Source organism: Macaca nemestrina, chromosome 19, assembly GCF_043159975.1.
Source record: "Macaca nemestrina isolate mMacNem1 chromosome 19, mMacNem.hap1, whole genome shotgun sequence".
In the NCBI taxonomy this organism is placed as follows: domain Eukaryota; kingdom Metazoa; phylum Chordata; class Mammalia; order Primates; family Cercopithecidae; genus Macaca; species Macaca nemestrina.
In genome coordinates this window covers 70,989,460-71,009,613 of record NC_092143.1, presented here as the reverse complement: position 1 = coordinate 71,009,613, position 20,154 = coordinate 70,989,460, and the positions used below count along the sequence as shown (strand labels likewise).

Below are 20,154 nucleotides of genomic sequence, written 5' to 3'. Positions count from 1 at the left end.
TATAAAATAAATTTTAAGTCTAAAAATAATTATCAGAAGTTAGCTCTCAACCCCTTTAAAATTCAATCAAAGGCAACTTACTCTATGTCCAATACCATAGAGGGATTGGATTGCTCCTTATCTTGTTCATCATTATAGAACAAAATTTTTTTGCTGCTTACCACAACATACTGAAATAAGAAAAAAGGGGGAAGAGTTACAAGAGCAACATTAACTTGGTTTAAAGTGAAAAGCATAATATTTGCCACTAATATCTAGATTATATTGTATTAATGTAAAATCAATGCTAACAAAAAGTAAAAAAGTAGCTAATATAAGTTCTATGCTTCAAAGTAAAATACAGAACAAAATACCAGTTAGAAAATAAATAGGTATATGGTACCTGTTTCTTCCAGCCATATCGTTTGATATTTCCTCTATTTGGTACTGAAAGCCAACCTTCAATTCTTGACTCTAGGAGAAAAAGAATATATATATTAGTCAGTCTTAAATTGTAACAAAAGAAAAACAATTAAAAGTTGTCTGACAGCATGCAGCAACAAGCAACTGAACGCAACTAAATGAATAAGTGCTATAATTTGCTCTTCCATGCTTCAATCACACAAATTAACTTTAATGGCCATACAAATATTGCAGAAAAAAATTTCAAGCCACTTTTCCCATACAATTTAACATTTAGTACTCAATTACAAAAGTATGAAGTAACAATACCCTTAAGAGCCAGGCAAGACTGGAATGGATTGCAGCTTAAATGGGATATGATGTAGAAGACTTTATCATTTAACATTCATATAAAAATAATCAGCAAAAAAAAAAGAAAGAAAAACATTATGCAGCAAGTGGAACAAATCAGAGCCATGATTTACACAAGAGCAAGCAAAAGTATAGAAGTGTCCTATTACTCACAGAAGACAAGAATAGAAGATAAATAAATAAGGAATGCAGGCAGAATCAACTAGATATAAAGAATAAGAGACAAGTATTTTATTTGTTTTCTCAGTACAATATTCTGATTAAGCTTTTTGGTAAAACAACTTCAATTTGAATTTGTAACAATTTCAATAAAATCGTCCAAATTTGGTTGAAGGGAGCACTTAACTCTAGTGGTAAGTCCAATTACAATTCTACTCAAACTAAAGAGTTTTAAAGCCTCTTAAGTTTGTGATGTCACAATTTGATAAACAGTAAAAACACAGAATCCATTTGGTCTACCGTCATTACTTCAACTAGTACGTGCATACCAGGAATTCCTTGACTATTTGATCAAGGCATTCTATAATAATTATCACTATTGTTTATATATAACTAATGTTTACTAGAAATATCTGGAGGATAAAGACAACTCCATTAGAAATGGTTATTTTAGATTAGGTTGGAAATAAGAAAATCCATTCAATTTAACTATTTTCTTTTTTTTTCTTTTTTTTTTTTTGAGACGGAGTCCCGCTGTGTCGCCCAGGGTGGAGTGCAGTGGCCAGATCTCAGCTCACTGCAAGCTCCGCCTCCCGGGTTTTTACGCCATTCTCCTGCCTCAGCCTCCCGAGTAGCTGGGACTACAGGCGCCCGCCACCTCGCCCGGCTAGTTTTTTGTATTATTTAGTAGAGACAGGGTTTCACCGTGTTAGCCAGGATGGTCTCGAACTCCTGACCTCGTGATCCGCCCGTCTCGGCCTCCCAAAGTGCTGGGATTACAGGCTTGAGCCACCGCGCCCGGCAATTTAACTATTTTCTATGTCTACCTTATATTTGAAACACAAAAGAATAGAAAAATAACCAATTTCAAAGTATGACACTAAAATATGAGATTATACTATTACTCAAATGATAATCCTAAGGGGAATATATATTGTCCCCCTTCATGTAACTTACAAGCTATAAACTCAGTCTTACAGCAACAGTTAACAATAGGTAACATTTACTGATTTATTGATTTATTTACAAATTTATTATTTGCTACATGCTTTATAATATCTCATATTTAACCTATGTATAAGTCCATGAATACAGGATATTCCTAGGAATTTGGAATTAGGTTCTACTGTCATCTTTCACTTACAAAAGAAGAGACTAAGGCTTAGCAGGGTAAACTGACTTGGGCAAGGCAACTCTATCAGTATCTATCAAAGCTCTATGGTTTCAAATCCTGACAGTCTAACCTCTGAGCTTATGTTTCTAGAGCACAACACTATTCTGTTCCCAAACAAGCTTTGCAGTTGACTGAATTGTGGGAAATATTTTTTCCCTCTACTCCCACCAGGTACTTAATGTCTCCACTCCTTTGCTTGTGTTATTCCTCTTCATATAAATTGTTAAAATGGAGGAAATGATGAGATAACTTTAGTTCAAAATGATCCCTCTCTCTTCTCCCAACATTTTTCTTTTTCCTTTTTTTTTTTTTTTTTTGACATGAAGTCTTGCTATGTTGTCCAGGTTGGCCTCGAACTCCTGAGCCTCAGCTTCCTGAGCAGTGGCATGTACCACAGCACCTAGCTTTAATTGCTGCGATTTAGTTCATGAAGTAATTATTTTGTTGGTTAGGTAGTTCCTTGGTAAGTTCTGTGAGAGCAAGGACCATATCTTAACACTTGATTTTATACATCCCATGGCAAATGACACACCGAGGAGGTACGTGACAGACATTTGTTGATTATTTTGCAATTCTTCGTTCTTCTGAATTAGCCAATTAAAGTCATCCTTGGTGACTTTAATGGTTACAGTTCAAAAACCAAACGGGCAGTTTTATACTAAATAACAAACAAAAGACTGCTGATCACATATTGATTATTCACCAATGTTTTATTTTATAAAAGCAAAAAAGTTATTGCTAGAAATTTTCCCATTAGTGTGGCAGAAATGGCAGCTCTGGTTTTAAAGTGTAGTTTGGAAAACATTAAGATGAACATTAGTGAGAATGAAAAGTAGTCTTAATATCTGATAATACAAAGTTGTTTAGTAATTCCTCACCAAAAACAAACATATAAAAGCCTTTGAAATCTTGACATTTACACAAAATTTTGTATGCCGAAATACTCTACACTTTCACATTATTTCTTTGTGACAATAAATGTCAAAAATACTTATGCCTTCTGTCTCTAGATGTGGGTTAACCTGCCAGTTTTCTTTAATATATCTTCAATAAGTTGTTATATGGTATGGCTTTATCTGTCATTTCAGTGTTCCTTAGAAATTTTATATACCAAAGGAATTTTATGAGTCAAATAAGCCAGAATTCTACAGTTGCTCATATTTAAATTAAATGAAGAGGCCCAGGGAGAAAATAAATTAAATGAAGAAATCTGGAATGAAAATAAAGGTGTCAAGAATATGTGAAGGTTTTTGTCAATTTACAATAAAGTCATGGGAGAAAATTCCCTCAGAGAAGCAACTGAACTAAGCTCAATAATAACAGATAAAAATAAAAAAAATACTAGCTTCTCCTCTGTTTTCTTTCCTCACTCCTACCATAGTTGCAAGATAATATACTTACCAGTTTTTAAAATATATAAAGACCTCCTCTAAAATCGGGACTACCTGTGACTTCAGTGGTGACCTGGAGGTATAATGCTGTAAATTCCATCTTTTATATCACAAGCACAGAAAACAGCTTCTCCAGATAACTAAATGAAACTCCCACCGAGAGAACCTCTAAGTCTGGATTATCATTAATAATATTCTACATATGTACAAAAACAACTTGGCTCCAAATTTTATACAATATATTTGTAGAGCAATTTTAAATTATACGAAGTTAGACGTATATTACTACAGTATCAGCGATTTCTTTACCCTAATAAGAGATACTCTAACTATATCTACATCAATACTCGATACAGCCAATTTAAACATCAGAACTAACCTCTGAAGACAACCTAATTTATTTAGCTATACCACAAACATACTGCTTAAGAAACAGGGCTTGCACTGGGAGTTATACCTGATGCAAATGAGGAGTTGATGGGTGCTGACGAGTTGATGGGTGCAGCACGCCAACATGGCACAAGTATACATATGTAACAAACCTGCACGTTATGCACATGTACCCTAGAACTTAAAGTATAATAATAAAAAATAAAAAATAAATAAAAATAAAAGAAAAAAAAAGAAAAAAAATGTGACTATAATAAAAATCAGTCCAAAAACTCTAAAAAAAAAGAAAAAAAAAAAAAAAAGAGTTCTATGAACAGCCTTGGAGTGAGTTCCAAAATGTATTTTAAGTGAAAATAGTAAATTGCAAAAGTACCTATATTATTTAGTAATCTACTTTTAATTAGTCAATTATTAATAAACTAACAAGCAAATAAATGAATAAATAAATACAAAAAAAAAAAAGAAACAGGGCTAGAGAACCATTTCAAAATATTTTAATTAAATTCAAAAGTGATATAAAAAAGAAAATTAAATCAACACTCAACAAGCCAGATACACCAACTTCAAATCACTGTAGATTTGGGCAAAGTCAGAAACCTTCATAGATTCAAATATTGGGAAACACACCAAGCGATCCACCATTTTCAGGTTTAAGTTACATAACCTAAGGTCAAGCTGGATGGAAAAGGGTATGATACAAATAATCCATAAGAGATCATGAATATTACTGGAGTATCAATACAAGTTTTCCTAATGCCTCATCTATTTCTACATTCTCTTCAGATGTCTAGGTTAACAGCTCCAAAAGAAGGAAAGAGAAACAATGAAGAAAAGAAACAGTTATCACATAAAAGTTTTTGTCATCTAAGCAACAGGCATCCATAACCCTAAGGGTAATCTTTATGTTTACATTGTGTGGTAGTTCATAACCTGCTACAGAACCAAAGAGAGGAAAAAGACATAAAAGAATTAAGAGAATGAAGGTGACTTCAAGAACTTCAAAGAGTTATAAGTCAGAGAAGGAGTAACATTTTTTAATAAGGTTTTTAGAATTGGGAATTTCAGAGGGGAGATTTAAGATTTAAGCCAGTTAATAACAAAATGGCCACTGAGGATTCATAGAGGCTGTGCTCTAGATGTACAAGATAATTAAATTATAATCTTTATATTGAATGATGAAATCTAAGAGAATAAAAGTTGCAGTGTCAGTTCATCCATCCAACTACTTAAAAAAAATTGAAAAACGTGACCCATATTTCAAAAAGCCATTATTTTAACTGTGGAGTAAACTTAATCTATTCAAAGTTCTCTCCTTTTTAGTATGTATATTCATTTATTAATTTTGTAAACTGAAGTAAAAATTAATCATTAGCCATTACCTTCAAGACATTTTTTAGACACTAGAATGATATGTAACTATCTAATATTAAGAATGAACATCAACATTCTTTAACAATTCTTCCTAGATATGACTGCAAAACCTTAACTTTATTTGCCAGGGACCATTTTTGAGCATCTAGTAAATGGTGGATTTAATACAGATTTTCAATTTACTAGCAAAATATCTGACCCACAGAGAGGTAAATAATATTGACAAAGATTATCCATTAATTTCTACTTCCAATATGAAAGTCAAGGTTCAGCACTGTTGAGATTTTATAAAGTCTCAAAATTAAGAACACAGTAATAGGAAAAGAGATATTAACTGGCCTCATTTTCTAGCAAGGGAAAATGGCCACCAATACTCCCTGCCCCACTTGGTTTGGACTTTGATAACCTTAAAAACAAAATTCCTGAAAGTACACTAATATTCTAAGAAATAATACTCAAAATAGAGCTAGTAGAAACATTTAAAAATCTCTTTGCTCAATAAGTCAATTTATTAGGTCCGGATTCTGAAATCTAAATGGATTCCCAGCCTAAGTCTGCCAATGAAGCCAGCTGATGGCACTATGAGCTTAGCCTTCTGAATCAGCCACGATGGTGGGTAAAATTCATCACTTTCCTCATTAGCAGTCCCACCAGCTCATCTTTCAACTCAAATCTTTTAACTAGCATTTGCCAATAATGTATCCATTTCTGACATATTTCACTCAATACTAAGAAAACTAAGGTACATATAAGGCATTATACATAGTTAAAGAGAAATGGGTGGAATAAAAATAAAATTGGTCAGAATTTTGAATTGACATTAAATAGAGTAAGGTCGGCCAGGCAGGTGGCTCATGCCTGTAATCTCAGCACTTTGGAAGGCCAAGGCAGGTGGATAGCTTGAGCTCAGGAGTTCAAAACCAGCCTGGGCAATATGGTGAAATCCCATCTCCACAAAAAGTTAAAAAAATGAGCTGGGTGTGGTGATGCGCACCTGTAGTCCCAGCTACTCAGGAGGCTGGGGTGGGAGGATCGCTTGAGCCCAGGAGGCAGAGGTTACAGTGAATCAAGATCGCACCACTGCACTCTAGTCTGGGTGACAGAGTGAGACTGTTTCATACATACATACATACGTACATATATACATACATACATACATACATACATACATAACCCCTATACTAAATAACTCCAGAAGTATCTCAGGGTAAATGAAGTGGGAATCTAACCTACAAATTCAGTTCAACAATTGAAAGAATGTAGCCAAACACTTCTAAAAGTTGTATTCTTAGCGATGATTAAGTCTAACTTTAGAAAGATGTTCAACTACTAAAGCTAGAGGTTCTTATTAAATCCAAAGCGATTCTCCAATAATGAATCATGTGTACCTGCAAGTTTCTCAAGACGTAGGCAGTTTCAGAGAGCCAAAAATAGGTAAAAAGAGGAGTTCCTTGACCACTAAAATAAGAAATATTTCTTCACTGCCTTTCCATTCCCAGATACCTGATTTTGACCTAGCAAAGCCACACAAGAATGAGGCCAGGGATCACATGGCATACAGAGAGGAGCTGAATTCATTTCCCACTTTGAGTCCCACTTTCTTGACCAAGAAAGATACTATAAAGTTTTCTGAGTGACTCATCTAGTTCCTTATATCAAAGTCACAATAACAAGTAGTATCTGTTAAAATAGAATCCCTATAATATCAAACATGCTGCTTCATAAATATCTTCCTATTTATGGATTATTCAGAAAATACACTAATTAAAATCTATTTTCAAGTTTATGACCATATATACAAAACTTCCAAGACTCTGAACTAAGACTCTGTGTATATGTAAATGCATGTTTTAATAATGATAACCTATTCATTTTACTTCTAAACTGAACTTATAGTATACGTATTTCTCATCTCTGTAAAGTACATAAATGTACTGTAGTTTACATGACGATTAAGCCAAGAATGAAGTTGTGTTTATTTTTAAATTGATTCTCCACTGGGAAAAAGAAGACACAGAAAAAAGTCTGAAATCTTAGCCACTCATTCCTGCCTTTATTTGACACCCCTGGCCTCTTACTGCACTGCCCAACCCCTTTTATCTATTTCTCCAAACTTAAAACTTAACAAAGTCTGATTAAAGTTGATCACTACTCCACTAGATAGGCTTCTATACATAGCTGCTGTGATTCTGATGATAAAGTACAGTTCCTAGTTTTAGCACAAGAATACAGAAAATGTTAAAGATCTATTACTGTCAAAAATGTACAACTTTTAAAAAATAGCGAGATGTGTAGTAGCAGCTTTGACTCTCACTGTGGACTTAGGCTGCTCAAAATAGGTTCATAAACCTCTTATGGTTTTTATTCAGGTAAAGCTTCTTAGGTCTATTTAAATAGCCTAAGATTGCTTACAACTGCTGTACTCCATAAAATACACCAAGTGTATAATCATCAGGCCTTGGCTATCAGAAATAAGAATTCCTTCTTAGGAATCCATGGATAGAACGACAAGGAGGTAGAAACCCAAATGAAAGAAATATACACTAATTTCCATGACATTTATACATGTTTGAATGATACAGAATTATTCTTACCTGGGAGGTTTCCATCAGTTTCATCAGCACTAGGAAAACTAGCAACACTTGTAGAATCCGAGAGGTCCAAAAGTTTAGCACGCAATTGCTCAATATCACTCTCTTTGCTGGCCAACTGCATCTGAAGCTCATTCCTATGTGCACATTCTTCTACCAATTGCTAATTTTGAAAAGTATCAAGATAATATATAATCAAGCTAAAACAATTTCCAACATTATTAATTGAAATATAATAAAGTAATTTAAATTGCTAATACTAAAAATGTACAGTAAACTTCATGAATGTTTGCTACCACAGATTTTGATACACTACAGAAATGTCAAGTTCTCAGTAATACATTGCTCGGACAAATTCCTTTTCTACTTGCCTTAAAAAGAGTTTTTGTTTTTGTTTTCAAACATAAGCCATCAAAAAAAAAAGTTACAATAGAAAATGCTTTTCTGGCTCCAAATGAAGTAGCTTTAAAGGTACAGAAAACTTCAGAAAACCATAATTGATGGAGCTAAAAAGCTTAGATCTAAGTGCCTGAGACCAGGTTCTCAATTTTGTTCTATTAACAAGCCAAGAGGTATCAAAAAATTAAGCTTGTTATTTTGATTTCAAAAAAGTGAGTCTTGACTAGAGAAAATAAATAAGCTACAATACTTCAAAACCTCTACCCAATTACAGTTAATATTAAAACAGCCATATCCCAATTACAGTCTGAAACCAAACAGGCGGAACCCTTGATTGTTCCCAATCTAAACAAGATAAACAGATAACAAATATATACAGAAATAATTTAAGAAAATAATCCTTCACACTCGTGTCCATACACACACACAAACCTTACCGCTTGCATGTCATTCAGCTCCTTCTGATGTTTCACTACCATCTGGTTGAATTTCTCTCTTTCTTGGTTGAGTTCCAGTTGTAGCTTTCGATTTTCCTTTTCTTTCTTTCTCAAATCTTGTGTATTAGCTTTCTTTCTATCAATTTTAAAATCTTTTCGATTCATTATTTCTGCCAACTTGTTAACAGCCTATTAAAATATTAATAAAGATAAATAGTGTAGTCATCCAATTTAATACTAAAATGTATTTTTTTCTTCAAAATAAGGAAGCAGGACTTTTTGTGTGTATGAAAATTCGGACAACTTAATGACGGTTGAGACATGATAACTGGTAGCACAAGTAACTAACACTGATTTATCACACTACTCAAATGTAAGAACCAGGAGCCTTTCCTTGGTTAACTTTACAACCCAGTACTGAATCAAGAGTATGTTAATCCTACTCTGATGTTGGGTACTAGCAAATAAAGCTTCTATGCCTTGGCCACATACTCTTATCTTCTACAACTGTACAATATTACTAGGTAAGTTAGCTTTCTTAACTGAAATCCTATTCTTTTTTTTATTTTTGAGACCGAGTCTTGCTCTGTCACCCAGGCTGGCATGCAGTGGCATGATCTTTACTCACTGCAACCTCTGCCTCCTGGGTTCAAGCAATTCTCGTGCCTCAGCTGCCTGAGTAGCTGGTATTACTGGAGCGCACCACCATGCCCGGCTAATTTTTGTATTTTTAGTAGAGACTGGGGTTTCGCCATGTCAGCCAGGCTGCTCTCGAACTCCTGGCCTTAAGTGATCTGCTGGCCTCAGCCTCCTAAAGTGCTGGGATTACAGGCATGAGCCACCACGCCTGGCCTGAAAATCCTATTTCACAAGTAAGTTTTTTATAGTTAGCAGGGAGAGAATTTACGTTATTTGTTCTGATGAAAAGTCTGAACCTTATAATCCTTGGTTTTAGGAAAAAGTGCATAAAGAGCAACGATTAACTCAAAAATGAACGTGTGGAAAAGATTGAAAGCATGTATACCTGTGTTTTAAGGGTTCGCTCAGTGTTGATATTCTTTTCAAAGGCAGCCTTAAGATTACTGATCTCCTCCTCCTTCTCCAATTTATATTCTGTCAACAAATTATATTAAATGTTATTGTATGGTATTAATTTCTGCATCTCAAACTAACAATGTCCTTAATTATTCAAATGAGTATACACTACATATTAACTTTCAGTAACTTCATTAAGATAATTCTTAAGGCTACAGAAGTTACTTAATATATGAAAACAGGTATCTTAGAAACCTAACACAACATAGGTAAAGGTAAATCACTGAATTTGATTTAACATGATAATTTTTAAAAAATTCTACATACCTTCCTCTGCCTTCTTCATTTTCTCTGTTAGCTCTTCATTCTCTCTTCTTAATATTTCCATATCTTTGGTTAGCATGCTGTTTGTTTCTTCAAGCTGAACAAAGCACACAAAAGTTTAAGCTCCAGCCTCTTTGCTATTCTCATATTTCAGGCAATAACCTTTAAATACACTGCTAGATAAAGAAAAGTCAGACACTGCTCAACTACAGCAAATGTCTGGTTTCCAGCTTAAAATATGTAGATATAATTACATCAAAAATATTTAAAAGTAGTTAACAGCTTCCAAAAATTATTTCAGTTTATGCATATAGATATATATATATGAACGAAAGGGGGGCATATGTAATGGCAAGATAACTAGATTGCAAACTAAGAAATGTGTATTTAGTTCCAGCTCTGCGATTAACCTAGTATGTGACCCTGAGCAAGTCATAATTTTTCTGGACTTCAGTATCTTTATCTGAATATTGATGATGCAAACAATAAAAACATTTATTTATAGATTACTTTTAGTAATGTATAATCATTACTATGTTATATGCTATATTAATCATTCTATGTCTACTCTCTTATTTAATCCTCGTAACAATCACGTGGAAGAGGTATTACTATTTCTATTTTACAGATGAGAAATCTGAGGCTTAGAGAAGTTAAAGCCAACTTTGCCAAGACCATATAACTTCTTAGAGGCAAAATTGGAACCCAGAGCGATTGATAGTGGCTTTGGAAGAAAAATCTAACTCCTCTTTTTAGTCCCATGATTCTATATAGACTATAGTATAAACTTCAGGAATAGGTAATTGTTTAGAGTATTGGTTTTCTTATAATGGATTTATATATTATCCCAAGAATTCCTCATTCCAAAATGGTTTCTCTTTATTTCATAGAATTCTGGCCCATAAAAAATCAGTTGCAATGTATTAAGAGAACAACAAATGAATTTAAGCTAAGCCATTTCTTCATATGAAATATAACTAATAAGATCTACAGCCAGAAAGAAAAACAGCCCAATATTGCATTGGTTCTGTACCTATACAAACAAAAGCCCAATATCTTGAACAAGAATTTCAATAATTAACAAATGTTTGGTATTATACAAACTATTTTATACCTGAGTACAGAATGACCACTATGTATAACATAGAAGTAAATACACTTGCACACACACTTACCCTAATACTTTAAGATGTGACCTACTGTGATTTAAATAAATTTTATATGACTTACTTGACTATCACACTTACCCGACTAACAGTGTGATCTTTATCTGTAATCTCTTGTCTATTTCTTGAAGCAGCTTTCTTGCTTTCTTGAGTCAATTCAAAATACTGTTCTTCCAGAAGGCCTCGAGCCAACTGCTCAGACTCAGCTTTTGTTTCTGCTAGATCCAACTGAGTAGCAAGAGTTTCTCTGCAACAATTTTTTAAGAGAAATTGATGTAAACAAACTCAGTTCATTCTTCCAACTTAATCATATTCTTAAAAACACAATTAACTTTAAATGATAAAAAGAATTATTTTATTGCTTAAAATAAATTTATTGCAAACTTTCTATAAAAGTAATGAATTTAACCTCTCACATGTTGAAAAATTATAAAAGAACTATTTAATTTTCTATCTGATATTGTGCTTAACTAAAAAAGGTAATAAAGCAACAGCAAATAGTCTGTTCTTGAAAAGAAATTTCTTGTGGGTTTGGAATGGAAGGCAGCATGGCATAGTGGAAAAGTCATCGACTTGTAAATCAGCAGGCTAGACCCAGACCTTTATTTCTGTTTTGTCATTAACTAATTGAGTAGAGACACTCAATGTGCACAAAGTGCAAATCCCTTACAATTCCTGTAGTTCAGTTTCATCAAATCTGTAAAATGAGATGGTTAAACTAGTCACTTCCAGCTCCAAAATTCAATGACATTATGAAAACTTCTAAGAGATTTGTAAATCACTACAAACTAATTTGAGAACACTCCCTGGAAATGATACTAAAACATTTCAGAATTGACATTCAGACCAAGATGAGGTAACTCCAGTTTGCCTACTCTTCTAGAAGAGCCTCTCTTGGATAAGCTCTCTTAGTCACTACTGTAGTCCCTGAACAGAGCAGGTGCTCAATAACTATGTTCTGAATGAGTAACGTCCACCTCCTATTTTCTATTGAGTATTACAATTCAAACTTTCTGCCTCAAGCCTCAAGAGGGACAGAGGGAGACATATAGTAAACACACACACACACACACACGCACACACACACAGAAAATTCATTCATTCACTTAACAACTATTTGAAGGTTTATTAAGTACTATACTATGTTTACTATGCATCATGTTGTTCTAGGAATTAAGAGATACAGCAGCCTGGGCACAGTGGCTCATGCCTGTAATCCCAGCACTTTGGGAGGGTGAGGTGGGCGGATCATGAGGTCAGGAGTTCGAGACTAGTCTGGCCAACATAGTGAAACCTCATCTCTACTAAAAATACAAAAAAATTAGCCTGGTGTGGTGGTGTGTGCCTGTAATCCCAGCTACTCGGGAGGCTGAGGTGACAGTGCGAGACTCCGCCTCAAAAATAAATAAATAAATACAGCAGTAACAAAGTTCCTGCGCTTAGGGAGCATGTATTAGTGGGGCCGTACAGGCAATTTAAAAAATGAACAAGTGCTCTATAGTAAGTCACAGAGAATAATACAAGATAAAATATGGAAAGTTATGAATGTGATCACTTTTATTACAGGGTGATCAAGGAGGCCTCTCTGCTAAGACGACATTAGAAGAAAAGTAGGGAGAAGAGAACAACAGATATTGTAAGGCTTTCCAAGGCATTACAAGGACTTTGACTTTTATTCTGGTACTCTGATGTTTTAGAAATATCATTCTGGCTGCTGTATTAAGATCAGACAGTAGGGGGACAATGGCAGAAGTTGAGATACCAGTTAGCAGGCTACTGAAATAATCAAGATTGGAGATGATGGCAGTTTGGACCAGGTCAGTAAATGGAACAAGTAGTGAGAAGTGATTAGAGTCTATATATAATTTTTAGTGAACACTGGGAAAATTTGTTGGTGGATTGCATTTAAAGTGCAAGAAAAAAAGAAGAGTCTAGGATGACTCTAAATTTTTCACTTAAACACCTGGGAATAATAGAGTTGTTCAGGACTGAAATGAGGAAGATAGGGAGGAGCAGTTTGCACAGTGAGGGAATCAGGAATTTTTTCTGGACACTTTAAATGTGGGGTGCTTAACACTCAAGCAGAGATGTCAATGAGACAGCTGAATACATAAGTCTGGAATTCAAGGGAGAATGTACTTGGACTCTGACACCATTTAAAGCCACAAGGCTGGATGAGAACAAGCAGGGAGTAATCCCTTGAGCACTCCAAACTCTTAAGGGTCTCAGCAATTAGAAGGGAAAAAGGAACAAAGGAGGTTGAGAAAGAGTAGCCAGTTCAATAAGGAAAAAACAGCGTATGGTGTCACAGAAGTCAAAAGAAGACATTTTCTCAAGAGTAATCAACTAAGTCAAATGCTGCTATGAAATAAGGTGAGAACTGAGAAGTCACTATTAGGAAGATGCCACTGACCTTGAGAAGAGTTGTTTTGTTAGCATGATGAATGCAAAAGTATGACTACAGTGAGCTCGAGAGAGAATGGAAGAAGATGGGGGAAGGTACCTGATGTGTTACTTTTCAAGTAAGCTGGCTATAAAAAAAAGAAAAGTGGGATGGTAGCTACCATGTAGATAATGTAGTTAAAAGACGCAGTTTTGCTCTTGTTGCCCAGGCTGGAGTGCAATGGTGCAATCTTGGCTCACTGCAAACGCCACCTCCTAGGTTCAAACAATTCCCCTGCCTCAGTCTTCCGAGTAGCTGGGATTACAAGCATGCGCCACCATGCCCGGCTAATTTTGTATTTTTAGTACATATGAGGTTTCTCCATGTTGGTCAGGCTGGTCTTGAACTCCTGACCTCAGGGGATTTGCCCACCTTGGCCTCCCAAAGTGCTAGGATTATAGGCGTGAGCCACCATGCCAGGTGTAAGAGGGTTGTTTTTAAAGGAGATATCTAAATATGTTTACATAACAATGACAATGACTACAGAAAGGTAAAAATTGATGTAGAAAAGATAAGAGAATTGTTAGAGTCATAATATTCTTTTTTTTTTTTTTTTTGAGACTCAGTCTGTCACCCAGGCTGAAGTGCAATGGCGAGATCTCGCCACACTGCAACCTTCCCCTCCCAGGTTCAAGTGATTCTCCTGCCTCAGCCTCCCAAGTAGCTGGGACTACAGGCATGTGCGACCACGTCTGGCTAATTTTTGAATTTTTAGTAGAGACGGGGTTTCACCACGTTAGCCAGGCTAGTAGCGAACTCTTAATCCAAGTGATCCGCCCGCCTGGGCCTCCCAAATTGCTGAGATTACGGGCATGAGCCACCAAACTCGGCCAAAGTCATACTCTTAAGTAGGCAGGAAGAGATGGGATTAGCCATTACATAAGAACTAATGCTCTTGTCCATTTACATCATCAGAAGGAAGGCAGGGTTTATAGGTACTATTCTCTACTTAGAAGCTGTTCTCACCAAGATAATGAGTAACCTTCAAAATAAATACAATGGACAATTTATGACTTTTTGGTGACCTTTCTGAATATTTGGCACTTTTTTTTTTTTGAGATGGAGTCTCACTCTTTCGCCCAGGCTGAAGTGCAGTGGCCTGATCTCGGCTCACTGCAAGCTCCGCCTCCCAGGTTCGCGCCATTCTCCTGCCTCAGCCTCCCAAGTAGCTGGGACTACAGGCGCCCGCCACCAGGCCCGGCTAATTTTTTGTATTTTTAGTAGAGACGGGGTTTCTCCATGTTAGCCAGGATGGTCTCGATCTCCTGACCTTGTGATCTGCCCCCCTCAGCCTTCCAAAGTGCTGGGATTACAGGCATGAGCCACCATGCCCAGCAATATTTGGCACTTTTAATCACTTTCTCTTTCTTGAAATACTCTCCTCCCCCAGCTTTTGTGATACTCTACTCTGATGTAGACAAGTTAGTAGCTACGGTGGTGAAAGAGAATAGATGTTCTCTTCTGATTTTTAGGAAGCAAGGCCATTAGCTAAGTACAAGAATAAGGAAAAGGTGGCGATCTGAGTAGAGACGAGATGTGAAATACTTTTCTTAGGAGAGTAGTAGAGTTAGTACTTTAGGAAAAGAAAGGAAATGCTGCCAATGCCAAATCTAAGAATACTGGGAGTGGTTCTGCCAGCTATTATAATACAGGGCTTCAGGTTCACGACATGTTCTTATCTGGAGTTTCTGCTTTGTGTTAAGTTCAGATAAAAGTATCTGGGTTATACTTTAAAACACCAGAAAACCTATTTAACCCAGAATATATTTCTCTCCATAACGAAAGACTGTCTTTACTAATATTTAAAGTCAATCTCTCACCCTTATTCTCCTATCTCTTAAAAGAATTCAATCATCAATCATTCCATATTCTTCTGGATTATAAGATTATAAAGAGTGGCTTTGTTCTTGTTCACAAGTGTATTTCAAATGCCTAGAAAATTCTCTGGCCCACAGAGTGCACTCAAAAATTTTATTTGAATGAAGAGATGTGGGGCTGCTCCTACTCTGATTTCCTTCCCATAGTCCATTTAAATATGCTCAAGTTTACGCTACTGTTAGGAAGCGCTCTCCTTCACATTCTCCTCTAGCTACTGCTACTTCTTCTTGCCAATAACAGCCAAGTCTCCTGAATTTTTTAATTTAACAAATATTTGCTGAGCATCACAATGCTGCCGTTACAATTGTAGGTGCTAGACATACAGCAATGAATTGGACCTAAGAATGAAACATCTGAAAATTCCTTCTGCCATAGTGCTTTGTTTCTAGTGGAAAAACAAAAACAATAAATACACCAAGTAAGAAAATTATATATTAGGAGGGAATAAGTGCTACAGAGAAAAATAAAATAGGGAAGGATGTATGAACTGGGCACCAAGGTAGTGGGGTGGGGATGTATGCAATTTAAAAAGCATATTCAGGGAAGGCCTTCTCAAATGATGTGGACCTGGAGAGGGCCAAGGAGCAAGTCATGTAGATACTTGGAGGAAACTGTTCCAGGAAGACAGAAGAGCAATGTACATACCTGGAGGTAGGAGAGTGACTAATTGGCGTGTTGAATAGAAAGAAGGCTAATCAGGCTGTTAGGTATACTCTGTCTCTTGTTCTACCCTTTCCATTCAGTCTCAATCTACTTTAATATCTATTCTCGTCTCTATTTAGAAGCTGTTCTCACCAAGATAATGAATAACTTTCAATGTAAGTACAATGGACAATTTATGACTGTTTTTCTTGACCTTTCTGGATATGTGACACTTTTTAAAGTTTAATTTTTATTTATTTATATTTTTGAGACAGAGTCTCACCCTGTTGCCCAGGCTGGAGTGCAGTGGCGCCATCTAGGCTCCCCGCAAACTCCACCTCCCGGGTTCACGCCATTCTCCTGCCTCAGCCGCCCAAGTAGCTGGGACTACAGGCACCCGCCACCATGCCCGGCTAATTTTTTTGTGTTTTTAGTAGAGACGGGGTTTCACCATGTTAACCAGGATGGTCTCAATCTTCTGACACCGTGATCTGCCTGCCTTGGCCTTCCAAAGTGCTGGGATTACAGATGTGAGCCACCGTGCCCAGCCAATATGTGGCACTTTTCATCACTTTCTCTTTTTTGAAATATTCTCTTAGTCCAGCTTTTGTGACACCCTGCTCTGATTTTCTCTTATACTGTTGGTAGGTTCTTAGTTTCCCTTCCTCTGCCCATTCCTTAAAAGTCTAGGAGCTAGTAGTCTTTCCTCAGCCCTTATGTCTTCTGATCCTACACTATGGGTTACAACTTGCTACCTGGGAGGACCAAATGAGTCCACAACAGTGCCCCCCACTTCCCTCCAGACACACACACACAAACACACACCTAAAATAGTTTTGGGTCAATCTTTTACATAAAAATTCAGATTCTTGGTTTCTCTTGAAAAACCAGAAGATCTTGACATACTGGGCCAGTGTTATCATGTGGTAATAAATGGCTGGAACTGAGGAGGTGAGATCTTCAGTTTGTTATAATCCTTACAATTTACGCAATGAATATATCTGCACTTAGACCCCACTAATTACAGCCTAATTATACCAATGGCATCACAGGCTCATGAGTTTATAAACTCTGAGATACATAATCACCTTAACAGATCTCTATATTAGTGGTTTCTATATGCAAAGACTATCAAATCAGCTTCAAGTTCTTATCTTTTATCTGCATTCTAAATAAATAAACCCAAATACCGTGGTATCCGTTTCTGTCTGGACATCCCATAGGCACCTCAAACTCAACAGGCCTGAAATTGAAATAATCTTCTCTCCCCTCGTCTCACAATTTTGGCATCCCTTAGCTCAGGGACCAGCACTACCATCAACTCAACAGCCCTGGTCAGAAACTTGAGAGTCAGCCTGAAAATTTTCCTAACATTTACCCCTATGCCTCCAAATCTACAAATCCTACTTCTTTTACTTCCTACTTCGTTTTATGCACCTGCCTCTTACGGCCAACTTCCACTATAATTTTACATCTAAGTTTTTCCAGTGGTTCTATAACTGGGCTCCCTGTATCTATGCAGCTTTCTCTTACTTCAATTCATTCTCCACTCCTTAGAGTGAGTTTTCTAAAATACTTGTCAGTCACTAGCTTAGAATTTTCATTTATTCATTCAGTATTTCTTGAATACTTACTCTAAAAGTCCCTGATTGAAGTGCTGGGAATAAATAGACAACAATGGAAGAAACAAAAGTCCCTACTTTTCAATATTTTAAACTCTTCAGCATGATACACAAGGTCCTTTGTAATCTGACTCAGTTTTATCTCTCCAGCCTTATCTGTCACGAACTAACCATTTGCTGTTCCTCAAATCACAGATTGGCTTCTGCCTATACTGTCCCTTGTTCCCCACATCCCATTCCCTGGCTAATTCTACTTTCCCTCAGTTGTGATCTCTGTTGGGAAATGTTCTCTGAATCCCACATGGTAAGGTGAGATATCCTTTGGCACAGCCACTGTACCTTGATTATATCTCTCCTAACTCGATTCTGAAGCACTTGAAGAATCGTAACTTACTAATAATTGGATAGCTGCACAAAGCACAGTAATTATAGCACAATAGTGGTGATCCATATATTTGTCTTAAATAGATGAACAGATGAAAAAAGGAAAATATATCAACTCTGAAACAATATAGTATGGAGTGAATATTTGGCACTTTTAATTACTTTCTCTTTCTGTTCCTCAGATCACAGATTGGTTTCTGCCTATACTATGCCCTTCACAGTGAATGCATACATCTGGGATTGCATATTGCACTGTGAATACCATACAAATGGTAGAGTAGGTAACAGACCAGACTCTACAGTATGACTGTATCAGAGAATAACCAGGAAATGCAGTTTTGTGTCTACCTTAGCTTTCAGTTAACTAGGTTATCTAACTATGATACTTGGCCACCAAATTAGTATGTTGATACCTGCTGTGATGCTAAAATTTATAGTAATTTACAGATCGGCAACAAACTATTGTCAATTCTGGACCTCAAATATTTTAATCAACTTAATCAACTCGATTAAGGCAACTTAATTGCAAAAAGATGCAATTATACTTAATTTATAATCAAGTCAACAAAGCTAAACAACGAAAAGTCTAAGTTTATTTATAAAACTAGTAAAAATAAAGGTTATGTATTCCAACAACAAAAAAAATGAAGAATGATAAAAGTGAGTATCTCCAGTTTGCAACACCTAATGTATAAAGGATCTAACGTTGAGTACCGCAGTGGTTAACAACAGAAACAGGGAAACCAGAAAGTACAAGGTTATATATTAATTAGTCTTCTTTCTCCTAAAAATCAGATTTGAATCTGATTAAGCTTCCAAATCAGAAATGTCCAATAAAACTTTCTAGGATGTCAGAAATGTTCTGTATCTGTACTATCTATTATAATATGGTAGACACTAACCGCATGTGACTACTGAGCACCTGAAATACGACTAGTACATCTGAGGAACTAAGTTTTAATTTTACGTAACTGAATTTAAATTTAAGTAACTATATGTGGCTACTGGCCACCACATTGGGCAGAGGAGCTCTAGATATAACTACTGACTTCCAGGAAACATAAGGGAAATGGGGAATGTTCAACCAACTACAGAAATTGAATCAATAAAATTGCAACTGAGGGAACCTCTACAGGACAAAAAATTCCAGTTTCTTCGACAAATTCGTATCAGGATGGTGATTACTCTTGAGATGGGGAGGAAAGAAGGCATAATTAGGAGGTGGGATATAGTGGGCTTCTGAAGTGGATAGCAAGGTTCTCTCATGGATGATGATGTTATGACGACATTTGTCATAATTCATAAAAACTATTAGTTTTGCTGTTTTCTGTAATTGTTTGTTTCAACAACAAACAGTCTTTCAAAGGTGATTAAATGTAAAGAGAATATAACAGTGTTGGAAAACTAGTTCTAGTGTATGTTCTGACATTACCTAGCTATGAGATACTCCGCATGAGTTAGTATCTTGTTGGACCTATCAGCTGAATTCTAAAATGAAGCTGTTACACTTGAAATAGCTTTACAAGGTTTTCTCCTTTTAAGACCCTAAACATACACATGTAATGAAAATTAACCTGCATAATAATACTTTATTATTATTATTTTTAGAGATGGGATCTCATTATGTTGCCCAGGTTGGTCTTGGGCAACTCCTAGGCTCAAGTGATCCTCTCACCTCAGCCTCCCAAAATGCTGGTATTACAGGCATGAGCCACCATGCCCGGCCATAACTTGCATAGTAATCCTAAGAAGACCTTAAGTACCTTTATCTAACTTAAAATAATGATTTGCAAAAACAGCATGATTTATATATAAATAGATCTTTTAAAATTGAGATACTAGCCCAGGCGTGGTGGCTCATGCCTGTAATCCCAGCACTTTGGGAGGCCGAGGTGGGCGGAACACGAGGTCACGAATTTGAGTTTGAGACCAACCTGACCAACATGGTAAAACCCTGTCTCTACTAAAAATACAAAAATTAGCCGAGCGTAGTGG

The 20,154-nt window shown here is 36.1% G+C and overlaps 1 protein-coding gene across 2 annotated transcripts in view; it reads right to left on the bottom strand.

The window, feature by feature from the left end:
- The window catches only part of LOC105464762 (Rho associated coiled-coil containing protein kinase 1), a 156,848-nt gene that overhangs the window by 11,535 nt on the left and 125,159 nt on the right, over positions 1 to 20,154 (bottom strand). For both annotated transcript variants that reach the window (XM_011712802.2, XM_011712804.3), the window contains exons 23-29: positions 11,272 to 11,437; positions 10,028 to 10,121; positions 9,690 to 9,778; positions 8,666 to 8,854; positions 7,833 to 7,992; positions 383 to 453; positions 82 to 170 (exon numbers count right to left, since the gene is read on the bottom strand). In XM_011712802.2, coding sequence (XP_011711104.1) covers positions 82 to 170; positions 383 to 453; positions 7,833 to 7,992; positions 8,666 to 8,854; positions 9,690 to 9,778; positions 10,028 to 10,121; positions 11,272 to 11,437 — 858 coding nt within the window. The remainder of the gene's footprint in view (positions 1 to 81; positions 171 to 382; positions 454 to 7,832; positions 7,993 to 8,665; positions 8,855 to 9,689; positions 9,779 to 10,027; positions 10,122 to 11,271; positions 11,438 to 20,154) is intronic.